This window comes from Protopterus annectens, chromosome 8.part0, assembly GCF_019279795.1.
Source record: "Protopterus annectens isolate FY-2018-M chromosome 8.part0, PAN1.0, whole genome shotgun sequence".
Lineage (NCBI taxonomy): Eukaryota > Metazoa > Chordata > Ceratodontiformes > Protopteridae > Protopterus > Protopterus annectens.
This window is the reverse complement of record NC_056741.1, coordinates 1,346,842,056-1,346,868,018: the sequence shown is the minus strand read 5'-3', so window position 1 is coordinate 1,346,868,018 and position 25,963 is coordinate 1,346,842,056. Positions and strand designations below refer to the sequence as shown.

At 40.8% G+C, this 25,963-nt stretch overlaps 1 protein-coding gene across 5 annotated transcripts in view; it reads right to left on the bottom strand.

The window, feature by feature from the left end:
* Positions 1-25,963, bottom strand: part of KMT2A (lysine methyltransferase 2A) — a 3,231,120-nt gene that overhangs the window by 1,185,776 nt on the left and 2,019,381 nt on the right. For all 5 annotated transcript variants that reach the window (XM_044080894.1, XM_044080898.1, XM_044080897.1 and 2 more), the window contains exon 20: positions 16,283-16,389. In XM_044080894.1, the coding sequence (XP_043936829.1) occupies positions 16,283-16,389 (107 nt within the window). The remainder of the gene's footprint in view (positions 1-16,282; positions 16,390-25,963) is intronic.

Genomic DNA, 25,963 nt, shown 5'->3' with positions numbered 1-25,963 from the left:
GCACTGGTAGGGTTGTTCGGGGGGGGGGGGGTCTTCCTGATGAGTCCCTCCCTCTGTCCAGGGAGGAAAACTCACCACATGTGTCCAGAAAAGGCCCTTGGGACTTCCTGAACCACATCTTTCCACCCCTATGATTCCTGGAATAAGGTCGCTGTGGAGTGGAAAAATGCATGCTCACAGCAGAAAGGGTATTTTTGTCCTTCTCACACCTGGATAATGTGTCTCTGACTTTTGGGCCAAACAACAAGGTAGCATCAACCGGAGCGTTCACAAAGGAAGACTAGAAAGGGTCCATGAAGTCACATAAGCACATCCAGGCATGACGCCTAATGGCAACACCTGTACCCGCTGCCTTGGCCATCCCTTTGGCTGTGTGCGCAATAAGCCACATGGACGAGTTCGATATCGACTCTATGGTGACAAGCTGGGAAGCAGCCTTATTGTGTACCTCATCAGACACTGCTCCAGCCAAGGCCCCTGAGAGCTCAGTAATCAGGTTCCTTTGAAGACGGGTGAAATGTGTGAAGAAATTCAACAACTGTATGGCAAAGGTCACTGAAGCATAGACCTGCTTCCCGAATCTGTCCATTGTCTGAGATTCTCGGTTTGGAGGATGGACAGCAGGACTCTCCCCTGTGAGTTCCTTCTTTGTGGGAGCCGCCACCACCATACCATCTACCGCTAAACCTTTAGACCAGTGGGGTTGGTCTTCTGGTCAGTAAGAATTTTGTCTGGTCTCCAGGGAATTGGCACTATAATATCAGGGGCCTTCCAAGCAAGCTGCATGATGAGTTTGACCAATTCATCAGTAGGTGGGGCCACCCAGGAAGTAGAAGGTCAGGCACAAAAAGCCTGTATGAAAACAGATTCCTCTGAGGAAGGGTTGGTGGGCTTCCAATCACCCCTCCGTTTCAAGATTTTCAGGATGTCTCCATAGGAGACAGCTTCGGGGGGAGACCGCAGGGACCCTTCCCCTTCATCGTAGTCTGCATCCTTAGTGAGAGATTCTTCTGGAAAATCCAAGTGCTTTCTCTTGCGTGACCTCTTGCAGGGTGGCTCCTCGGAGGAAAGGTCTGAGGAGGACTTCGAAGAGAGGGTACCCTGCAGCAGTGTGTCTTACTGATCTTCTGCCTGCTGCCCAGATGTAGCAGTTTGTGACAGCTGCGAGCTAGAGGATACATAGAAGTGACACTCCAATGAAAATGGTGCCAACTGTGAGCCTGCTAAGGCAAAAGCCCTCTCCATAATCTGAAAGGCAGGCTCACCTGAAGAGGGATGGGAGCCCAGAACTGAGAAAGACAACCTCGGAACCATGGTCACACCCCGGTCTGACAAGCCCATCCCCAGACCAGGAGCCCTGAGAGGGCTTGGAACTGTCAAAGCACCCGGAACCGGCAGCCAAGTCACAGTCCCGAGGGTGGGTAGGCTCCGACTAAGCTGAGGACCACAGAGTCTACTCCGGAACCAAGGTGAGGTCAACCACTGGCACCGGAGTGAACACCAGGAGCGCCATCAAAGTCAAGGGCTCCACAACCTGCGGAAAGGTTGAAGGAGGAAGATTAGTTGGAGTCCTTGGAGAGTAAACCTTGGCTCCAGATTGGAGGGAGGTCCTAGAGGGTGCTAGAAGACCTCTGGCCACTAAGAGCTGATCCACTAACTAACTACATCAAGCTCCAAAAGGCTCCCAATGGAACGAACTGACATCCCCGAGGGTGCTTCTGGACATTCAATGAAGGGACTCAACTGTTGACCATAAAAAGGGTCAGTAGAAGGGGAGTACCCAGTTCAGGGTAAGGATTCAACCTTCGGCACCACAGTCAGCTAACCAATTGTTTCTGTTGGAGGGGAAGTAACAAGTATGACTGGGGAAACTATTGTTGGACCAGTGAGGGTCATAGGTACCGATGAAGGGGTCAGTATTGAGTAACTTTTGTCATTCCCATAATAGTTGTCGGCACCGTGGAGGGAGTTGCAGGCTTCGGCACTGAAAACGGTTGTCAGTGTCTATTTTGAATGTTTAAGCTTCGGTTCTGAAAAGAAAACCTGGCCTTTAGTGGATTTTGAATCAAGGGATTTAGGAGATGCTGGAACAGAGTGGCTCCTCTTTTTAGCTTCTTTCTTGGCAGACTTTGACGGCTCCACCTCAGGCAAAGCCTCACTAAAAGGACATTTTAACAGCCCCCTAAGGATTAATTTGTTGCACCTCTCTAGAAGGGTCTGAGCACTGAAACCCTTGCAGAGTTCACACGGTAGCTGGATTTAAGTGTGGCACCCCCAAAAAATCCACACAAGAAAGATGCCCACCCGAGTTGGGCATCTTTCTGCCACATCCATCACACTGCTTAAAGCCAGTTGTACCTTTCTGTTTTTCTGCCATGCTGTAGTTGAAGAAAAAGTATGTACAGCCAACAACTCTGTCGTACACTTACACAAGAAAGACAAGAAAATTTTTTATTTATTTATTTTTTTTTAAGGGGAACGTACCAACAATGGTAGCGAAGAGAATACCCAGAAGGGTTAAAGAAGGGGAAAAAGGGAAATACCAACAATGGTATTACAGAATTACCAGAGTTAAGAGGGAAGGGAGGGGCCTATACCAACGACGGTAAAGCAAGAGAATACCAAAAAGGTAAAAAGGGAAGAAATACAACTCTCACTCAAGAGAACAGCACAGTAATCAGCAAAAAGTAGCTTATCGACAAGTTTAAAGATAAGAACAAGCCTTAATAAGGTGTTTATGAAGAAAAAAATTGCATTTAGCTTGAGAGCATGGCTGACGTGTCCTAAAACTCTACGCGGCAAACGAGATTTGAAGGGAAGACCGACACTATGGGTAGCCTTAGCTCAAAAGTTTCTGGCTAGCGTGAGGTTGATACAACGGCAGTCAGTTATGAGGATGAAACCAAAGAGTCAAGAATTAAGATAGACAGCATCAGATCAGCTACTCAATTGTCAGGTTTTGCCTGAGAAGGAAAGGTATCACTCTAACAGACTACAAAACTAATGGGGAGTGTTTAGTAATAAATCTGTTCATTCAGTTAGAGTGTTTGTGAAGCCCTTTGTTTTGTGGAGCTGTAAGAGATCGAGGAGAGAGATGTCCTTAACAGCATGGAATTTTAGATATAAATCGACTCAAAGGAGTTTAGGAGAAACAGAATGCAGGGAAAGAGCTTCAAGCTTGTCTTGGTAGGGGACAGTCTTAGTTCAATTATCTTTTTATAGTTAAGAACCTCTGGAGTCTTTTTAGCTGCATGATGTGCTTTAACAGATACATGCTGACTTTCTGCAACTGGTCTGATCAGGACAGAGTAGACAGGAATGACAACTTCTTTTTGACTTGGAAAAAATAACTTCACTTGCCAGATAAAAAGAATGTCCTGACTACTGTTATTATGTGATCGAAAGAAAGTGAGTTGTGTATGAAAGTAATGAGGATCTCTGAGAATTGTATCAGTCTGAAGTGAGGTGCCTATACTGTAAGTTGCTGACATTAGTTTGCCAAAAGTGATATTTTCTTGTATTTAATTTAAGCCAATTTCTAATGAACTCTGGTAAGTGCAGCTTAGTACTTGATATAGTAACACTGTTTCAAATGAAAGACAACACTCATCCTGCAGTCATACACAATTTTAGTTAGCCAAATATCTGGTTTACAGATCTGAATGAAGATCTGAGACGCCGATACCAAACAGAAGAGGTCCTCATACTGAGCTTTGAAGAAAGCTACTAGTCAACTTTTTTACTTTCAAAAATGACACTTGCAACTTTAAAAGGGTTCTGTCAGCCAGTATGCTACTCGCGTTAAAATATTCAGGTCTATATTTAGACTTTTAAGATTATTTACAGTTACAGTATGAGAAACAGTATCAAAGATATTGGCCAGATCCTGGTATGAACTGCATGGCTACTATTTACAGTTTTGGCAACTTTCTCAATTAAGCAGATATGATTTATCTGACAAAACCATACTGCTACACATCTAGAGCAATAAGATTGTTTTAAATCTGAGTTTATGAAATCAGATACAACATGGTCCGTGGCTTTGCAAATTAGGAAGGTGGGCTTATATAATTGATACCTGGTGTGAGGTCCCCAGAGTGTCATAAATGAAAGTTATGTACTCACCATAACAGCAGATCTGTGTTGTCAGTTTCCATCTTTTCCTCAATGGCTGAACCTTTGATCCTGCCACTACCACTTCCAAGTTTGGAATCTGGTGCTCAGGCTTCTCCTCCTACCCATAATCTCCGTGAATAGAGTGAGCTACCTCAGATTGAGCTTACCCGGCAAAAAAGATATTGTAAATTATAAAATACAGTTGTAAGTAACCTAAGAGAGCTGATGATTTAAATAGCATAACCTGCATAACAAGAGAGAAGCAGAAAAAGACAGAACCTTCAGGAGCCAGAGCTAGGTCAGCTAGATCCATCTTAGAATGGAATTATATTGCAGACAAACTGCACTGCTACAAGAAACAAATTAAGGAGGCAGATGGTGGGACAGGAGTTGAGGAAATGACAGAAACAGAAAACACAGATCTATTATTATGGTGAGTAACATAACTTTCATATTGGATGGCTTTTCCATCTGTTCCTGAACAGATGGGTCAGAGTACCCAGCTACGTTTATACTTGTGTGGCCTCATGAAAGGATATTCTGGTGCACAATCAAACTACAGGAGGCCATAGATCTAGGATGCATATCCAGTTTTAATATGAGGATAATGCATGAACTTTGGACCAAGTACCTGCAGCACATATATCATCAGTTGGAACACTGGAGAATAAAGCTGTAGATGAAGCCACAGATATGGCAGAATGAGCTGTCAGAGTAGAAGGCTCAGGAAATCTTTTTTCTTGGTAAACAAATAAAATGCACTGAGTCAACCACTGTGAATGTGTGACTTTGGACACAGCTTTTCTAATGGGTTTTGACTGGTGTAGGTAAAAATGTAACTGGTAATGAACATCCATTAAAAACAGAGTATATTCACCCTTGTTTGTAAAATCTGGGAAGAAAACTGAACGATTTATGGACTGATTAATGGAAGATTACAAAAGCACCTTGGGGAGAAATGACAGGCCGGCTTTCTAAGAAACACTATCCTTATAAAAAGTTAAGTATGGAGGTTTTGAGGGTAGGACATGCAGCTCAAATTCTCTTGGAAGAAGAAATAGCGACCACGTAAAAGGTCTTCCAGAATAAAAACTTCAGATCAACTTTTATGGCAGGTTTGAAGGTAGGGCCTCCAAAATAATGGTAATACCCCAAGGAGGAACTAGAGACAGAGTGAGAAAGTACCTTGAATAACAAAGGAATGTATGTGTGTGTGATTTTCCTCTAAGCGGAATGCGGAAACTGCAGCTAAATGAATTTTAATAGTGGAACAGCTGGCACCACCTAGAAAAACGTGTCCAAGTACATTGGAAGAGGGGCTGGAAAGGGAGCAATACTTTTCTCCACAGCCCACAGAGAAAACCTTTTCTATTTACTTTTATAAACCTGTCCAGTGAAAGGTTTCTGAGAGAAAGACAAAATTTGGACAACTGGGGATGACCACCCGGACTATCAAACCATCAGTGGAATTGGAGAAACCATTTGGTTAACTTGAGGGACTGAATGTTTGGGAAAGCAAATCTGGGTGCAAGCCCAGGACCCAAGCAGGGTGAATTAGAAGATGAAGGGAAACCACACTTCTTGAGGCTGATAAGGAGCTAAAAGGATTACCATGACTTTCATCTCATGCTTTCTGTAAGAACATTAGAATCAGTGCCATTGAGGGAAAGACATAAATGAGACCTGGGGGCCAAGAATGCACTACAGCATCCTGTGGAGACTCTCCTTCATGGGAAATAAGAACAAAGAACTTGCTGCATTTGGTGTCAAAGAAACAGCAATGAGGTCAGCCCCAAATGGTGAAAATCCACTCCTCTTTTGATGAGTTGAGGGTCCACTCATGAGGGAACAGAATAAATCTGTTCAACTTGTTTGCCACTATGTTGGATTTCCCCATAATATGAGCTGCAATTAGAAAGTGGGAAGAAGATATCACCCACTGGCGCACAACTCACTGCCATAAAGGATAAGATGCATTTCCTCCCTGTTTGTTGAGGTACTAGACAACTGCCACGTAAGTCTTCTGCCTGGATTGAAATCACACCTAAGTCGAGAATGCCCTGAAATGTCTGCAATGCTAGGACGACTACTCTCATCTCAAATATATTAATGGGAAGACTAGCCTCTGTCTGAGACCATGAGCCTTCTTGGACAGTCTTTCGCAAATAATGCCCACAACACAACTCCATATGGGAAGTGTCCATGGTCACTGTGACTTGGGGAAAAGGCAGAATGAATGTGCAACCTTGTAGAACAAGTACAGACTCTAGTCACTAACGGATGTGTGCCTACAGAAGTTTGTTAAACTCACGAGAAAGGATAACAGTTTTCTGACTGACCACTGAATTGCGAGAGTCCTCTGAAAACATGCATGTAGAATCTGGCCAGTGGAACTAACATGACAAACAGCAACAGAACCTAAAGGATGAAGAACTAGTCTTGAAGGTGGCTTCTGGTAGGACAGGAGTTCTAGGGAACATTGTTGAAAAGTAAGATTCGTGAATGTGGAAGCTTTGTTATCTTATCTGAGATTTCTTTTTTAAACAAAAAATATCTTTATTAAATTTTTATGTATGACACAGGCAATCTTACATTTATATAAATAAAAATAAACCATAATGACAAACCGTGCTAACACAACTGTAGATGCAAATATTATAACATCCCTTTTAATATATCTAGTCATTGTCAACCATTACATAGCTCATTCAAATCCTGCCTTCTTTTAAACCTTGTTCCTTCTCTGTATGTATTTATCTCACATTTCCCACTTTTTTCTATGTAATTTGCTCCTACCCTTTTCCAATTATCCCAGTTCCAGTTATTTTATCTCTATTGTTTGTGTCTTTCAGCTTTTCCCGGTTAGGGGTCGCCAAGCGGAACTCCAGTCCGCTAATGACTGGCAGTTGATTTTTACGTGCCGAGTTACCAACCCTGACGCACAACCTTCAACGAAGGTACGCCCATTCACGCATGTATCCACGCAGAAGACACTCTAGCTGAGAATCGAACCGGACAGCGGCTTACTGTGAGGCGACAACACTACCGCAGCACCACCACCGCGGATATAGTTATTTTATCTCTATTACTAACTTTATTACTGCTAGTAAGGTTGGTTTAGACTTAATTTCCATTTTCTAGCAACTGCTATTTTGGCAGCCATCATAATTAGACTCAGCAAGGACTTACTATGTCTAGGCAATTCTGATTCTGCATCATAGCTCAAAAAAAAAAAAACCTAGTTACTCCAATTTGCTCACCCAGCATCTCCACCAGTGCAGACTGGTGGGAATTCTTTAAAGTCTGCCAACTCATTACACTTCCAGAAAATATGTTCCCAGTTACCACTTTCTTCCCCATCACACCTCTAACATTTGTTGCCTAACTGAAGAAAAATTATTTGGATCCTACTTGGGGTATAAAAATACAGATGTAAACACTTATAGGCAAAGATCCTAAATCTTCTACACTTTGTTTCATATTTGGGAGAGAGACATATTACCCCCCCCCCCATTGTTTGTTTGTGAATTGCTTATCCAGTCTCTCTTCCCAATCCTTCCTAACCCTCCTCTGATTGATTCTTAAAGTTATCATGCAATATTTTATTTGCTCTACTAATTACTCCTTTTTTAATGGTAGCTTCTGTTCTAGAATCTATTAAAAGCTCTACCAGTGCTAATCTTTCATTTAGAATCCCCCATTTCTTTTTCTTTGCCTATACTCTGATATCAATCTTTGATATGGAAGGCAATCTCTATCCTGCAGTCCAAATAAGTTCTTGGTGTCTTCCCATTCTATTACCTCTCTGGTTATTTTCTCCCAATACCATGGTTCCTTTGACAATTTTCTCCATATATTCCCCGCCCCCTCTTGCCTGTTGTCTTTATATCCCTAAACACAGTTATCCCTATTGGCAGAATCTCCTTTCTTCATTCCCATATTGGCTTTGTTCTTAGAATACCTTCTGCTATTTTATGAATATAACATTCTGTATGACTATTGTTCTCCGTAAAGGTCTGCATCCAAAATGCCAGTCTCTCCGTGTTACTTGAGCTTTCCCAGTTTCATCATCTTTTTCCATTTTGAATTGTAGTTTTCTGCTTCTGCTATGTACAGCAGCCTTAACTGTGTTGCTCTGAAATACCCCTTAACCTCGGGTAATCCCAATCCTCCCTGTTCTACAGAAGAATAATCTTACACTTGACTCTTGCCGTCTTCCCCTCCCATATAAAATCCTTCAGCTCTTTGTTAATTACTATGCACAACTTCTCCTCTGGTTGTCAAAAATATGCCTTTCCTGTGTACAACCCTTAAAGTACTAAAACATTTTAAATGCTTGTATTATACTATCGATATCATACCAGTAAGTATGGCTACTGCTGAACCAAATTCATATATGGGTACATAGTTTGCCACTATTGCTTTTGTTTTAGATTCATTAATTTTGTATCCCAAAAAGGTTTGAAAATGTCTCCGTATGTGCCACAGCACTGTAATGTTTCTTTCTGGTTCAGTCAGGTATAAAATAATGGCATCTGCAAACAGAGCAAGCTTTTCTTGACTACCACACCAATTATATCCTTAAATTTGAGTCCCTTATTTTCTTTGCCAATGGTTCTAAATTTAATCCAAATAACAAAGTGGAGAGAAGATATCCTGCCTGGTTCCTCTGCTCAAGCAGAGATTATCAGAGAGGACCCCACCCACTTTAAATTTTGCCTCCACTCTCTCATATATCCTTGTAATCAACCTTATATTTTTTTCAGGGAGTGCAAATGCTTCCAATGCTCTACTCAAAGTCCCAGCTTACTCTGCCCAATGCTTTCTCTGCATCAAGACCTACCAACAGTGGTATTTTCTTACATTCTGCTTCCCGCTGGATCATCACTGTTCTGTTAATGTTATCAAATGTCTACCTCCCCTTAACAAAACCACAATGATCCACATCTATCAATTCTGGCATCACTTTTGCCATTCTTTTAGTCATTATAGACAAACACTTTATAATCATAACTTAAAATGGGCCTGCCTGAAGCTGGATCTGATGGGTCTTTAACCTCTTTAGGTATTACAGCTACTACTGCTTTCTTCCGGGGTGTTGGTACTTCTCCTCTTAAAATACTGTTAAACAAAACCCTCCAGATCTTTATCAGTTTTCCCCTCCTAGCTTCCAAACTTCCACAGGAAGACCATCTATTCCCGGGAAGGAGAATGGTTATACATCCCCATCACCATTTTTATCTCATTCGAGGAGATGTTCTGCCAAAACTGCTCTGATGAACTCCAGAGACCTAAGTGGTTACAACTTGGACTTTTTCACATTCACTGTGACTCAAGTCCATGCAAAGTTGGAGTAAGGAGTCCTTGTCTTGAATTAGTAGATTTGTGGTAAGGGTGACAATGAGCCAGTTGTCCAGGTATGGGAATACTCAAGCCCTACAGTTGTAGATAAGGTGCTACCAGGATATAGTAAACACCAAGGGAGGGTGGTCTGTGTTGAGTCCAAATGGCAATGCCCTGAAATGAAAATGGCTGGTTTCCCATCCAGAAGTGAAGATACTTCTTGACGTGCCTGCCCATCTTTATGTGGTAATATGCATAATGAAGCTCTATCAAGCACATTCAATTATCCTTCCTGAGTGAGAGCAGAATCTCAAATCTGTGATCATCCGGAATTTTGTTTTATAAATCTGTTTAACTGGCTTAGGTCCAATATTAACCTTAGTTCCCATTTTTCTTCGACACCAAGACTAATCTTAACTAAATCCAGGATAATTTATGGTCTGCCAGGAGTTCTTGGATGACTTGCTCTCTTAGAAGCTTATTTATGAAGACGCAATTTGAGGGTGGAACATTGGGAATTTTTTCTGAGATGATGGGGGGTATAAAAAGGTATGATAGCCCCTGGTTACAATCCACTGCACCTATGTGCCTTGAGTGATGAGTGCGCCCAAATTGTTGGATGTAGAGATAAGTGCCGCCTTCCTCGACTACCTCCAGAGTAGGACAGTTGGGCAAACAATCAGGAGTGCTGAAAAGGCTTTTCTGGGAAAGGACCCCCTGAAGCCTTGGTTTTGCAAACCACCTTTGCCTCATATGAGTGACATCTGTTATGAGAGCCCCCCCCGTGCCACAGGGAGAGTTTTCTCCAGATGTGTCCCATGTAAACCCCCGGGGATTTCCAAAACCAAATCCTCTTACCTTCCTTCTGATTTCTGCAGAAGGTCCACTGAAGAGTGAAAAAAAATATGATCCATATGGCGGATAGGGAGCTGTCATACTTCTCACTTCTGGAGAGAGTTTCTTTGACTTCAGGACCAAACAAGGTTGATCCATCGTAACGTGCATTGATGAAGGATGTTTTGAAATGTTCTGCAAAATCGCAAAGCCACATGCAGACATGTTTCCTGATGGAAATGCCTGTACTGGCTGCTCTAGACACACCCTTTGTAGCATTACACATAAAGGCATTGGAAAGACATTGTAGGGGAGCCACATGTGATCAGTAGCCTTCCTTTGATCCACAGATAGGGTTCCTGAGAGAAATATGGTGATCTCCTTTGTCAAATCTCTTTGGAAGTGAGTTGTGTAACACATAACTCAGCATTCTCACCAGAAATGTAGACAAGTATACATGCTTTCCTAATCTGTCCAACCCATACAACTCCCTGTGAGGTGGATGGACAAAGGAGCTCTCTTCTGCCAGATCCTGTTTAATGGTTGTTGCCACTACTTTTAGAGCCCTTGCTCCAATGTTGCTTATCTTTAGAGCTACTGAAAAAAAAGTTAACAAAATGTTATCATGTTTCTTTGGAACATGTTCAACAGTGGCCATTTCCATCCATGCCCAAGATGGGATCAGGTCCATCATCTTGTTGGTGGGGGAAACCACCCAAGAAGTAGATGGGCCAGAACAAAAAACTTCAAGGAACACTGACTCCTCTGGAGAATGGTCTTGGGAAGACCAATCCCCTAAGAAGTTCAAGAATCTCTCCAAATGAGACAGCTTCAAGGAGGACCTAGGGGAACACTCTCCTTCAACGAAATCCATGGCAGTGGTTGAAGATCCCTTGGGGGGATCTAAGTGCCTTCTCTTACACTTACGTTTCCGGTGGATCTCTTCTGTGGGAGGTTTGGAAAAGGACTTGGAAACAGAGATGAAGTCGCTGATGAGACAGTAACAGCAGGCTTCGGACCCTGGGAAATACTGTGGGGACAGGTACGGCATGCATGGCTCTCAAAGGACAAATCTCACTCAAGGCTTGGAGAGGACTCTCTTGAAAGTCACAAACACAGAGCTTGAGATGGATCTGGGAAGCCTAAACTCCTGAAGGTGGCTCAACCCTGAAAGTCCAACTCGGATCCAAGGCTGAAACTGGAACTGAAGTATCGAGTGCTGATGTTCCTTAGGGCAGAAAAAGATCTGAAAACGTCAGGTCTAATCCCTACTTACTGGTGCCGGCACAGGCAGTCCGGCTCTGAGATCCAGATGGCTGTGTGTGTGCCAGAGCAGACTTTGTCAAAGACAGAGTTAAGGAGGAATGTAACCTCAGCTCTGATGCAGATCTACCTTGAATTAAGGATGGATCCAAGGGCTCTTATCTAAGGAGATGGATCAGAGAAGGCTCTATCAAAGACCGAGGGGGGGACCACATTCCTCCTGGATCAGACGGGTGGTTGTTGCTGGGAGTACCCCCAATTGGATCAAAGTCCAAAGGAAACACCTAATCATCTTAAGTCCACTTCTGTGAGGCTCCAAGTGTAACTAAATGGCCCTAAGGGGGAAGCAGAAAATGGAGCACAGAATGGAAGTCTGGACGAGTATCCTGGGCTATCCTGTAAAATGGGAGACCACAGCCTAGAGGTAACAGATTGCCACTGAAACTTAGTGACATAATGGGTCTGATGTTCATTGGATAAAAAATTGTGCTGGTTCCGAAGGTTTAGGTATCTTTGCTGATGGGTCGGAGCCAATCGACGACGGCATCCGTCCACAAATTTCTTTTACTTCCCAGAGGATGAGAAGGTTGGGTTTGGCTGAGGGAGGACCTTCAAAATAAGTTTGTTTCTCTTTTCCGCTATTCTCTTCACAAATTGAGCATGCCACCCCTAACTGAGAAGGCCCCTGACAGCAGATGCATTTTTCATGTGCATCAGAATTAGGGAGCCTGTGAGTACAAGTAACATACTATTGACCCGCAAAAATATGGGGAGAAAAATGTATAAGATACACACACACACACACATATATATATATATATAAAGTATACATATATATTTGTGTGTATATATCTACATACATACAGGTTTTTTTTTTAAATATTTATCCTACAGGAAAATAAAACAGGTTGAACAAGAAAAATCTGATACAATCGTAAAGAATTATGAGCAGCAAGAAAAGGTGGGAGGGATAATATACATCTCTATAAAAGAAATGAGAAAAGAGAATATAGTTTACTTATCTAACCAAAAACTTCAACTGTTTTCAACAAAACTCTCCAAAGCACCAAGATCCATTTATAGCTCTTTAAGCAGCAAACAAGAATCGAGGTAGCTTGCTCTGCTCACAGGGATTATGTTTAAGGGGAGGAGCCTGAGCACCACATACAAAGCTTGGAAGTGACCGTAGCCAGATCTGAGTTCGAATCTGAGACCCATCTAGTGAGGAACAAATGGAAAAGAAAACATCAGATCAGCAGTATTTGGTGCCTCAGGAACATATCACATAGCTATATTTAAGCAAACTGTGTCTGGCACTGCTGAATAAGCACCAGGTATATTGGCTCAAAAAGATGGTACACTTAGCTTTATAAAGTTCAGTCAAGCAGATGTTCCATAGTCTTGGGTGAAGGTAAGATTCCATAATTTGTGGGCCTTCAAGGATTTTTTCTGGAATGAAGTTGACACTAAATTTATCAGCAAGTACATTAGCAGTATCTAAGGTCTGACTATATGAAACTATTATGAATCAATTCACAGTATTGCTTTACACTGTTCCATTCCTGTCTAATTGTAGTTAAACTAGGTCTGATTACTCATGGATTTGGATGAAAATTTTTGTAATCTCTCTGATCTTCCTTATGGTAGATTTCATATTTTTGTTGATCTTGTTGACAGACATTTTCATGCAGACGGGTTAGGATTTATTAAGGGCCTTAACTATTTTCTTTAATTATACAGCGCATTAATGCTAGCATTCTACTAAGATGCTTATGCTTAAGTGGCATCTGAAATGGGAGTTGGAGTCTTGCAGATGATTTTTCTTTTAAAGTTCGTCATATAACTTTATCAGGTGTATTTTAAGTCTTTGAATTCAGAGGTATTCACTTTGGTAGGCTTAGATGCCTAAAGGAGAAGATTCAACTTGTAATCAGATCTGACCACAGATGAGGATACTACAAGAGTATTACAAGTATGTGTGATGTTAGTGAGGATGAGGTCAAGATTCTGACTCCTAATTGTTAACTACTTGTAAGAGGGATTTAGCATGTACTAAAATCTTGGTGCACATGCTTCAGAATTCATGGAGATATAGCTGAAGTCATTCAATGAAAATTATTTTTACTTGTGTGTAGTTCAGTAATTACATTTAGAAATCTGTCATGATCCTCCAGGGCACTGAAGGTGACATATCACAGACTATAAATTGATAACTTGCCTTGTTCAGGATAATTTCAAGTTCTGCAAGTTGTACTTGTGGGTCATGGGAAATTGGTCTACAGATAATGGTCTCTCTAACAAATACTGATACTTCCCTGAATTATCCGGCAGGTCTGAATCCAAGGCAGATGCTGAAACCTGGTCAGGCAGGAGTGCAGTCTCTACAATGAAAATTTTCTGTTACCATACAGATACAGATGTGTTAAATTTGCACAAGAGCTCCAAGATCTGGCAGTTTGCAGGTAAGACTTCTGACAATGAACAGAGCACTGCTGTGGTCCAGACTGGAATCTACTGCAAGTATTTTTGTTATGCTGAAATGTCCAAAAGGTGGACTTTGACTAAAAAAGAAAAAGTGTACTACAGGGAACAAAAAGTGCTTTCGCCTGTATGCAGAATATGTGTTAAAAAAATTGCAATGCAAGGCAGGCTGTCAACCATCCTGTCCAAGACGGCACATACCTGATCCTCCTGGTATGACACCTGCTACTTAGCTAATTGTTAAACTTTATTAACTTCTCTTTGTATCTGGGTATTAGTTTAGGTAAGCATTTGACACATGCCTATCAAGCTCCAATATACACTTCTCTGTATGTCTTTCTGAATTAAGTGCCTCACAGATTATTCACAATGACATGAGCCACCAACAGGTCACAGCCATCTCTGTACTGTTGGAGGGACTTTAAGGCCCTCAGGATGTAATACATTCTGACACTGGAAAGGTAGCCGTCACCCTGTCTTTGTCTAGCCTCACAAGTGTAGCTGCTGATGGTGTAACCAACTACTACGGCATTTGTAAACAACAGTAACAATGGAAGATTTGCTGTCTGCAGCCTGGTGACTCAGAGTTATTTGAAAGAAGTGGTGCTGTATTAGTGGATTGTTACTGAGGTTCTTTTGCAGACACCTGGAGATTTGGGTAGTGATTTTTTTTTAAACTTCAGTTCTAACTTGGAAAGGATCAACCCACAGCTGGCTTGCCTAAGATCCATCATGTAACAAAAGCACACTTGATGTAGGGTGACAGGCCCCTAGTACACAGGGATGTGCCTGCTTTAGGAGACGCAGTGAAAATTACTACAATGGGAATGTCAGTGACATCAAGTCACATTCTCTAAAAGTGCTGTCTACATTCATCAGGCCAAATACCACCATGCATCAACTCCCCGATACTAAGTGGGCTGATCTCCTAGACCTGCAGGATACAGTGGGGAGGTAAAGGAAAACAGTCCATAACCTAAAATACTAACATGCAGTTCAGATCAAAAGATTTTAGTGAATTCTACCTGGAAACAAGCTGGTCAAAAACAATGCTCCATCCATCTGACCAGAACATGGGTGGTGTTTACACCCCAGGATGACCTGCTTCCATAGCTGCTACCAGGCATGCATTTTTCATGGGTCTTTGCTGTTCACTGAAGCAGAAAATGGAAAGAAACCTGAGTTGCTGCTAGCTGAGGTCAAGAATATAACACAGGGACCACAAATTCATCTCAATTATGGATTCACGTTAGAGAGCGAGAGAGAGACTGACTGATATCTGACCTCCTTTGCTTTTGCCCTCTGAAGGCACTCAAGCACTGGCCATTGACTTCATGAAAGACTCTTGCTGATAACACAAGCTCAGCATTTGAAATATCAACCTGGAAGAAATGAAACAGGCCAAGAACTTTTATGCCTTCAGATGTCAGCACTGAAGCAAGGGCACTTAATGCAGTGTTTGACAATGTATTCAATTATCAAGCAGTAAAAGGTAATGCATAAGTAGGTACTGGGCTTGCTATTTGGTGGTGACATGCATACAATCTGGTGACTTAACTTTCTTGTGAATCAAACAGCGACTTCTCCATGATGAACCACACTATTAAGACTTAAGCTGTGTGAAGGTTAAACAAAGGAGTAGGTTCTCTCTCTCTCACTACAGCATGTAAAATCACTTCACGCGCTGGCAGGGGGTGCACACATCCTCAGAGACCATGAATATTACAGTAAACTAACCAAACTAGAGAGATATTGGACAGCAGAGGAAAGGGTATCCCAAGCACAGGCCAAATCAGGAGATCTATCCATAACAAATCAGAATGTTGCTAACTTTTGCATGAAACAGAAAAGGTAGTACAATTCAATATAAACCTTGAAAAACACACACACACACACACACACATATATATATATATATATATATATATATATATATATCTGCATATGTGACCTAACACCTTCTGTTTATATGGTTGGTATCTGCTTCTAAGATTCCTCAAGATTGTTACAAATTCTATCTGTATTCTTCAGCCTACAACACTACTGCAGCAAAACATTTTCTACAGTTCTCATTCAACTTAATCTGAAACATTAAGTTACTGCCACTCAAGAAATCTGAATATGTTTATCAAAATTCTATGTATCCCTATAAAAAAGAAAATGAAGTAATAACTGTCCTAGTGCAAGTTCAGGTAAATTTAAATGGCTTACAATAAACTTACTCAATAAAATCTCAGACACTTACATTCATACCATCATCACCATATTTTAAGCAGAGTACACACTGTCTGTTGTCTTCCACATCTGGGGGTGGGTTTACTTCTGGGCTGTCCTCATTGTTTCTGTCCAAGCCTTATAGGAGAAAAATAATATCAGCATTTTATACACACAATTTCCTAAGCATAAAAAAGAAATTTTAGAAAATCTTGCACCATCAGCACAATTTATTTAGCAAACAAAGCATTTAACAAATGTTTGCTTTTCTTACACAATTCTACTGTGAAGAAAGTACAGCTCTTTTAGGAACTTAATAAATACAGATTGTTCATCAGTTTCACTGTGGCAGTCCTCAGTCATGGGATACCTTGCTGTGCAGGTACGCCCATGGCTGGATAGTCTTCAAAAGCTCTTCCCTCCACTAGGGCTCTGGAATGACATCCACTTACCTGCACAGAGATGTCAGTATTATGAAAATTGCAGCAGCCAAAGCATTTTTCAGAGCATTTTTTCCCTAACAGAACAAGGGGAAAAATTCCAGGCCCACAAGCTCTGTGGACCAGCTGGGAATTCCAGCACTGACTAAGGTCCATCCCAAAGTGCCCCAGTCCCAATATTCCCCAAAAAAGGCTAGCAACAACAAGGCTGTGGACCTAGAATGGTAGCAACAAGTCAGAAAGGGTGTAAGACAGGATGGGATTGACTCCTCAATTCCCACAAGATGAAGAGAACATAGGAAAATTAAGGGGGCAGTGGGAGGAAGCCTGTACTGCAACACATTAACTACTTAATCATCAACATTTATGGCAAGTGTGACAAGACTCTATTATGTTCATCACTGTATTCACTGTAGCAGTGTTTACTCTTGGGAAGATTTCCAAAGCAATAAGATGTGTGGAGGTGGACAAGCTATTTGAAAATTGGATCTCACATGGCAGATGTCCTAAATGCTGCCCTTAAGTTCTAAAGTTTGGAGAAGGTGCATGACAATGACTCGCTCAGCTGCTTCTAAGGCCTAGGTGGAAACTCCTCTTAAGGAAAGCTTTGGTGACAGCTGTAGCTCTAGTTGAATGTGCTTGTGTCCCATGGTGCTGCTAGTAAAATGTAATGAAAGTCCTCAGCACCTTGGAAAGGTTTTCCTGTTAACAGGGTTACTTATCCTTCACTTTTTCGAAACAGCTGCTCTGTTTTCCTGAACTGTCTTGTTCTATACAGGTGGTATCTCAGCTGTCTGTACATATCCAGAGAATGCTGGGTCCTTTCTTCTGAATCCTTAAGTATAGGAAATAGCTGAATTGCTTGGTTTAAGGTCAATTCAGTAACCACGTTGAGCATAAATGAAGGATTTATTTGCAAAGCCAATACTGGTTGAACACTAGAAAGGGTTCTTTGCACACTGTCTGGAGATCAGTTGCATGTCTACCAAAGGTCAGTGCCACCAGAAAGTGTCTTTAAATAGAGATGCAGACATTTTAAATGGGAATAATGTCAACTCCTCTAAAAAGAGTTATGTACTTACCATAATTTGGAATCTGTGCTATCCAGTGTCATTATACATCACAGATGGGTCTTGGATCCAACCTCAGATCTGAGCCAGGAACTAATGGACAGATCCATAGCTCAAGCTCCTCCCCTTCCCCTCAGATCAAGTTTGCGGAACCCACAGGAGTACAGAAAATTCTGCGCAGAAAAAACAAACTATCCCAAAATGGAACCATCCCAGCTCTTCCAGAACCTCAGAGGGCAGGGGGTAAGGAGGGAAAGAACATGATGAATAATGAGACTGGATAGCACAGATTCCAAGTTATGGTAAGTACATAACTCTATTTGATGCGATCAGTGTCATTCTTCATCACAGATGGGTCAGAATCCCCAGCTACTATAAGCCCTGGGTGGCCTCAAGGAAGGACATGTCAGAGCACAGAGTAACCAAAGGAAGACCTGTTCCTAGGCACAAGATCCAGCTTACAGTGCGAAACAAAGTTGTGGGGATTACACCAAGTAGCAGTAGCACATATCTCATCCAAGGAAAGTTTAGCTAGGAAAGCAGACGACCTAGTAGATTGGGCTTTAACTGGTCTGGATAACGCCATATGTTTGCCATCATAAACGAAGGAAATGTAACTAGCAAACCATCTGGAAATAGACACTTCAGTCACCACCAAGCCCTTTCCTATTTTGAGAAAAAGCCACAAAAAGCTGACTTTCTGAAATTCCTCAGTCCTTTTCAGATAGAAATGTGAACTCACTGTCTGTATATACTGATAATGGGTGGCAAATTTAAGTTAGCCAACATTACTCTAGTTATAAATTCCCATTTTAACTGTCAATCTAAAAATGTGGTTTATTTAGCCAAGTATTTAAATTGTCCATCATTCTACATAGGTAAAACATCCAGGCGATTAAAGAAAAGGATATATGAACATTTACTGGATATAAGTAAAGACAAGACAAACTAATGCATTATTTAGACATGTTGAGAAATACAAGGACAATAGTTTTGGATTCTTGGTGATGCAACAGATTAATGCTGACTTCACAGGGAAGAATTGTATCTGAGCATTTAGAGATATGTGAACTAAAATGGCAATTACCTTTAAATGCTACCATGGCCCCAGGTTTAATTGAAAACAAGTATTAAAAGTATTTTAACGTTGAAGAACTACAAATTTTGTTAGTAATATAACATTCATATATATATTTTATTTAATAAGTTTAAATTTCTTGTTTTCTAATTGTACGGCGTTTTAATTAGTACACTAATTAGGACAGTTGTTAATTTGAGGTTTTAATTGGATGTGTATTTAAGGGAAGCACGTGTGTAATTTATTTGTTCTGAAGAAGCCCCTAACAGATATTAGGAAGAAAGCGCTTAACTATTTTAGGAGTAAAAGTGGATTTTCAGTTTTACCTTCTGGTGGCTGCACCTTCATTTACTTATTTTAGAAACATAATTGCCTATGAATATCTGAACAATGCAACATGTATTCTCCTTTATTAGAGTAATTAGGAAAGAAAACTTGGAGGTTAACCTCTGAGGCCACTTTCAGAATAAACAAAGGGTTTTGTCCTAAGGGACACACTGTCCTTGTCGAAGCCCATAAATGGAGGTTTAATGCTTAAAGCCTGCAGCTCCGAAACTCTTCTGGCAGAAGTAATTACCAAAAGAAAGCTGTGTTCCAAGACAGGAAATTGATATCACAAGCAGCAGCTGGTTTGAAGGGCTTTTGTGTCAAAGACTGCAGCACCAAGGTCAAATTCCTTGACGGGGAAGGATTTTTAATAGGCAGTCTAAGGAGAAAAACTCTTTTAAGAAAAGCTTTGGACAGTTCAGAAGAGAAGGTAGGCTCCTCATTAATGTGGAAGTTAGAAATGGCCGCTACCTGAAGCTTGATCGTAGAAAATCTTGCCCCATCCTGAAAGAGAGGACAAAAAGAGTAAGATATCAGGAAATGGGGCCGAAAAGGGACCCAAATTACTCTGTCTAACCCAAATAAAAAACCCTTTTAATTTACTGGAATACAAATTCTTAGTAGATGGCTTTTGAGAGGCCAAAATAATGTTCCTCACGGTGGAAGGAAGCCTGGACTGCAAAAGAATTACTGGAATTAGGGAAACCATGTAGTTAAACAGAGTCTGGAGAATGGGAAGTAGAAGCCCCCCCGAGATGGGAGATGAGATCCGGAATGGGATCCAATATCCAGGGCGGATACCTCAGGTAAGACCATAATAGGGAGAACCACGTTTGCCAAGGCCAGAAGGGGGCAATGAGGATGAGAGAGGTCTTCAGGTGGCGAGCTTTCTGTAAAACCTTGGGAATCAGAGAAGGAGGAAGAGAAGCATAAGCATAGAGGAGTCCCGGCAGCCAATTGTGAACCAGAGCATCCCTGGGTGACTCCACAGCTGGAGGGATTAGGGCAAAGTAATTTCTGCATTTGCAGTTGAATGGGGAGGCAGGGAGATCACAACATGGTTGACCCAAATGGTTGAATATCTGACTTCCCACTGAAGCACTCGTGGGGACTCAAGATGGACCTGCTGAGTTTGTCGGCCAGCACACTGGAACTGTCGGGGATATGAGTTACAAGAAGAAAGCACCTGGAAGACACCTCCCATTGCCACACTCTCATGGCCTCTCTGTTTTTTTGATCTCTCCAAGTCTTTTGGGTTTCTAATACCATGACGGGAATGGACCCCTTTCCTAAGTCAGAGTACGATTAAAGTTCATGAAATTAGTATTATTTCACTCTCTGATGTTAGCCAGAAGTGCTCTTCGCAGTATCCACAATGTGCCCAGCAATGATGACTCCTGCAATTCATACGGTGTTACATGAATTGGTAACATATCTAAATATGATTGTAAATTCTTTTTTATAAGACCAGTTGCTCCTACTACTATTGGAACTGTCTAGGTATCTTTCTTCCACATGGCTCTCGTTTCTGCCTGCAGATCAAGGTATTTTATGACTTTGTCTCTCTCTGTACGCAAGACACTATAGTCACTAGGTGTAGCAATTTCAATGATCAATGCTACTTTTGTCTTCTTTTCTTGGATCACTATGTCCAGTTTTCTAGCATCTATCTTTTGGACTGTTGCTATTGGGTGATCCCATGTGATGTAAACTTTCTATGATTCTCTGTGGCTCATGTTTCCAATGTTTTTCAGCCACTTCAATGCCATAATGTTTGCACAATCTCCAGTGTAACAATCTCGCCACATTATTATGCCTTTCAGTATACAGTCCCCTCTGCCATTATAGCATCGCAACCAACAATAAGGTGTGTAACTGTTTCCAACTCGGTTCCACAAAACCTACAAATGTCTTTCTCCCACACGTTCAATGGACTTGGTAAACCAGCATGTATGCAGCCCAATATCTTGGGCTGCCAATATTAACCTTTCATTTCTTGATGTAAATTCACCTCTCCTTAATCATTCCTGCATTCGTTCTTGATCAACATGAGGATCTTCCAGAAGTTTTTTATACTTGCAACTGTATTTATGTTTTTTTCCACATTTCTTGCCTTCTCATCTGATCCTTCAACTTATATTCTTTCTTTTCTTTTTTAGCACATTCAGTTGCTGCCTGGTTTTTATCCACTTCTGGTTTGATTTCCATTCCTGCTTGACGTCGATATGCTTCTGCTAAATTAAGCACAGATGTCATCTTAGATTTATTCTCCTGGTGTTTCAAAACTTTCACCACATTTGGATCTTGTGAGGTCAATAGATATGTGTGGAGTCCCACGATTGCAGATATATACATGCAATCAATTTCAAGGAGGCCCATCCCTCCTTCAGAGCAGGGGATACATAATATTGGTATACACTGATTTTTATAAATCATCTGGTGAGCATGAAGCATCCTTCTTGTTTTGATATCCAATCTATCCAACACTTTTTGGGGCAAATCAATCACTCCAAACTATAAGTTAGGACAGGAAGAGCAAATTAATTTATAGCTTGGATCTTGTTCGTAGGTGTCAATGCTGTTTTCAGGATTAATTTAAGTCTTCTAAAGTACTCCTTACTAAGCCTTATTCACATTTGTTCATGTTTTATTGCTGATCCTTCATCAATTCCCAAGTATTTATACACCCCCTCTTGCTCAAGTTCTTTTATATCACACATTCTTGTCCCAAACTGATGTTTTCCCAGTGCTGCAATTTTCCTTTTTTAAAGGTTGCTTTTGCAGATTTATCAAGACCAAATGACATTCCGATGTCATCTGAAAAAGTTTTGACAACCTGCAGCTGTGCTTTCAGTTCCTCATCTGATGAGCTATACAATTTTAACTCAGCAACAAAGAGAAGATGATAAGTCATTAGACTTTGTTGTTTTCTAGAAGCCAAATTGTAGCCATGGCCTAGGCTAAGTAAGCAGCTTAATGGGTTAATGGCAAGGCAGAATAACAAGGGTGATCGAGAGTCACCCTGGAATATCCCCCTTTGAATTTTTATCCCTGGGATAATAATCTGTCCTTTACCATGGCTTAATTGCAAAGTGGTCTGCCACTGTTTCATGGTTACTGTAATGTAATCAGTGTAGGGTGTATCTTATACATTTGTATGCACTCTTTTATCCATGAATGTGGGATACTGTCAAATGTTTTTTTGTAGTCCATCCATGCCATACTTGGGTTCTTCCCTTCTTACAATTCCCCACTATAACTTTGTTTAACAACAAATGGTCCTTTGTTCCATATGACTTTCTTTTATTGCCCTTTTGTTCTACTGCCATAATTGAGTTTTCTTCTAAATGACTATAAACTCTGTCAGCGTCAATTCCCATGTATAGCTTGTATGTTGTCGGAAAACAAGCTATTGGTCTATAATTTTTAGGGTAGTTTGCAGGTTCACTCTTAAGTAAGAGCATTGTTTTTCCTGTTGTTAATCAGTGTGGGGTGTGTTTGGGGTGCATATATAAACAGTTCTTACTAATGGCTAAATCATCAGGCAAAGAAGTTAATACTTTAAGCCAAAAGTTAGGTACTGCATCTGGGCCTGGGGTTTTCCAGTTAGATGCTTTTCTCAACTTTATTTCAATCTCTCTAGTTGTTATTTCATCCCACTTCATATCCTGTACCTTTAAACTTCTTATTCTCTCTTTTACTTCTTCTATCCATTTGGCATCTTTGTTATGTCCCACAGGATCTTCATAGATACTTCTCCAAAATGTATCTACTTCCCCTTTTTTTGGCGGTCTATCTATTCCTTTTACCTTATTTCCCAGTTCTCTATAAAATGTTTTTGGGTCATCAATAATTTGTTTATTTTGTGTTTTTCCCTTATATTTACCTTCGTATCTTCTAAGTCTTTCTGCCCGTTTTGTAATTTTTAGTATATTATCTCCAATAGTGCATAATAGATCTTGGTCTGTTCTAATACCATGCATTGTTTTTATCACATCTATCTTTCTTAATATTTTCATTGATCTGTTCCCTCTTCTATAATCTTCTAACACTGATACTTCTTGTCTTAGCTGCTTTATAGTTTTCTCTATTCAATTTTTCCATGATGGTATTCGTTGTTGCCCCCTTTTTTCCCTCGCTACCCTATGTTCCTGTGGTAGAACTTTATCAGTTATTAATTTAGCAGCACAGTAATATATTATGCTTACTTCTGTTATATCCCATGGGTCTCAATGGACAGTGGTAATTACTGTGTTTATTTGTTTTACCAAGCTTCTGACTTCTGGGGTTTTATTAACCTTCTGCAGTCTATTTCTCTCATTGATCTTGATATATCTATCTTTGTCTATTAAATCAAGCAACTCTTCTCTTTAATTTTCTTCCATACTGAGGGAACATCCTTGTTTTCCATTTCCTGTGGGCATTCTATAGAAAGTTCTAGAGCATCTTCCTGTGGCACATTCTCTTCAATTTCATCCTGTGTCTTCTGTTCTGTCATATGGGAACTCATGGGCCTATCACTCCTCAACATTGACTGCATCAGAGTTTCCACAGTTTCCTGTTTATTTCCTTGCTGTCTAGCTTCAAATGAATGTCTATACTGGTTTCTTGTGGAAAGCTCCAAAATATCTTGATATGGCATCTGACCAGTTACTTCCTGTTCTACTGGTTTCCCCTTAATTTGGATACCCATTGCTCTATCCTGTTGTGGTGCTTTCTGCATTTGATTTTCTACACTGAATCCTTCTCTTTGCAGCTGTTCCATCACTTTAATTTATATTTCTTTGACTTCTCCGTTACTCTTCTCTTTTTCTACCTTTCCTCTTAGTCTTCTTATTTTTTGTATTGTAAAGTTTTTCATATCTAGATTCCTTTGCCTATATTTTTCTTCAAATATCTTTGGTGCTGCTCTTTTTGTATTAATTAATTTTGCTTTCTCCTTTGCATAAATATTACACCATATTAAATCCCTTTTCCTTTCCCATGTTCATATTTCTTCACATGTCTCCTGGTCTTCTTGCTTTTCCTTATTCTGAGGACATACTCCAGCATACTGTGATGTAGTCTGGCTTAGACCTTCTACATTAAATCCTTCACTTTGCAGGCACTCCATAACTTCAGCTTCTTTTTCTTTAACTTTTACTTTGCTAATCGTCTTTTCTACATTATGTTTTTGTGTTATTAATCTTTTTATTGTGAAATTTTCCATATCTGGATGCCTTTGCCTGTATTTCTCTTCGAATACTTTTGAGACCGCCTTCTCTATATTAGTTAACTTAGCTTTCTCCTTTGCATAAATATTGCACCATATCAAATCTCTCTTTCTTTCCCATGTCCATATCTCTTTTTTAGCTTTTCAAATATTTCACACCTCACCACACAGCTCACCCTCACATCACCTCCACCAATCACAGCTCCTGAAGTCATATTACATTATACCACTCCAACTTGCTCCACACAAAATACTCCGAATCACTCTCATTCCCACTAGGCATTTTTTACATCACCCACACTACTTCCCCATCCACATATAGTGCAACCCTATAGTTCCTATTCAGACCCCCCCCTACCTAGAAACAACTTAAACTTTATAACCATGACTATCACGCAACTAAGTCCATCTGTCTTCTCATAATTCTTTACAACACCACAAGTTATCACTCTAGCAATATCCCTAAACTTAGTAGCACAACACTGCATTATGCACTCTCATATACAGACACCACACATTCTAATAATATCTGCCCACAGTTATTCAAGAACTACGTAACGGACCAATTTAGGGCTAAACACATATGCTCTCATTCCTACTCCAAAAAAAACACAATACTTTCTCACACTCCTCACCAAACTCCAACATCTGTATAACCATTTTAACTCCAGGCTCACCATAAGTGGGGATATCCACCCCAACCCAGGCCCAAATCCATCCTGTCCAACATAAACTGCTCCAACACATGTCAGAACATAACATCCCCACTTTCTTCATCCCTGGGCAAATCAACAACAGCAGCAAAACCAGCCATCTTTTAATGCTAAATATTAATATTAGAAGTATCAAAAATAAAATACCTGAACTCCAGGCCACAATAGCACACTACTCCCCAGACATAGTTGCTTTAAGGGGGTGGAAATGCCTTACTGTACAAGTCAAACTTAACTGTCCGTCAATTACCAAACTCCTACCCCTCCCCCAATAATTGGGACATACTTATCTCACTTCAACTTCACCCTAAAAAGGTCATCACCACAATTGTGATCTATATTCCACCTGGTAATACACCTGCTAGCCTTGAAGACTTCTTATCCTGGTGTTCTTCCGCATACTCACAAGAAACCCTTATTCTGGGGGACTTCAACCTAGATTGGTTCACCTGTATATCAGAACCACCAAGTAATCTAATAAATCTCCATGGCTACCAGCAGCTAGTCCAAATTCCAACTAGATGTGATAAAAAATCTAAAAGGGAATCCATCCTTGACTGGGTCCTAACAACCACACATTGTACCCTCACACAGGCAGTCTCCCAGACACCTTAAGTGACCACAACATAATATACTTTACACGTAGTAGAACAAGCATATGCAAAACCACTAATTATACATCTACTAGAAACACAAAAAAATTCTCTCCTGAGGTCCTCAACACTTTACTCTGTAACTGTGACTGGACCCCCCTAAAAACCCTCCCACTTGATCAGGCTGTAGCATATTTCTACAACACCTAGACACTGTTGCTCCATTGCGCAAAATCAAGGTTAGAACCTCTACAAACCCCTGGCTCAGTAAGGAAACCA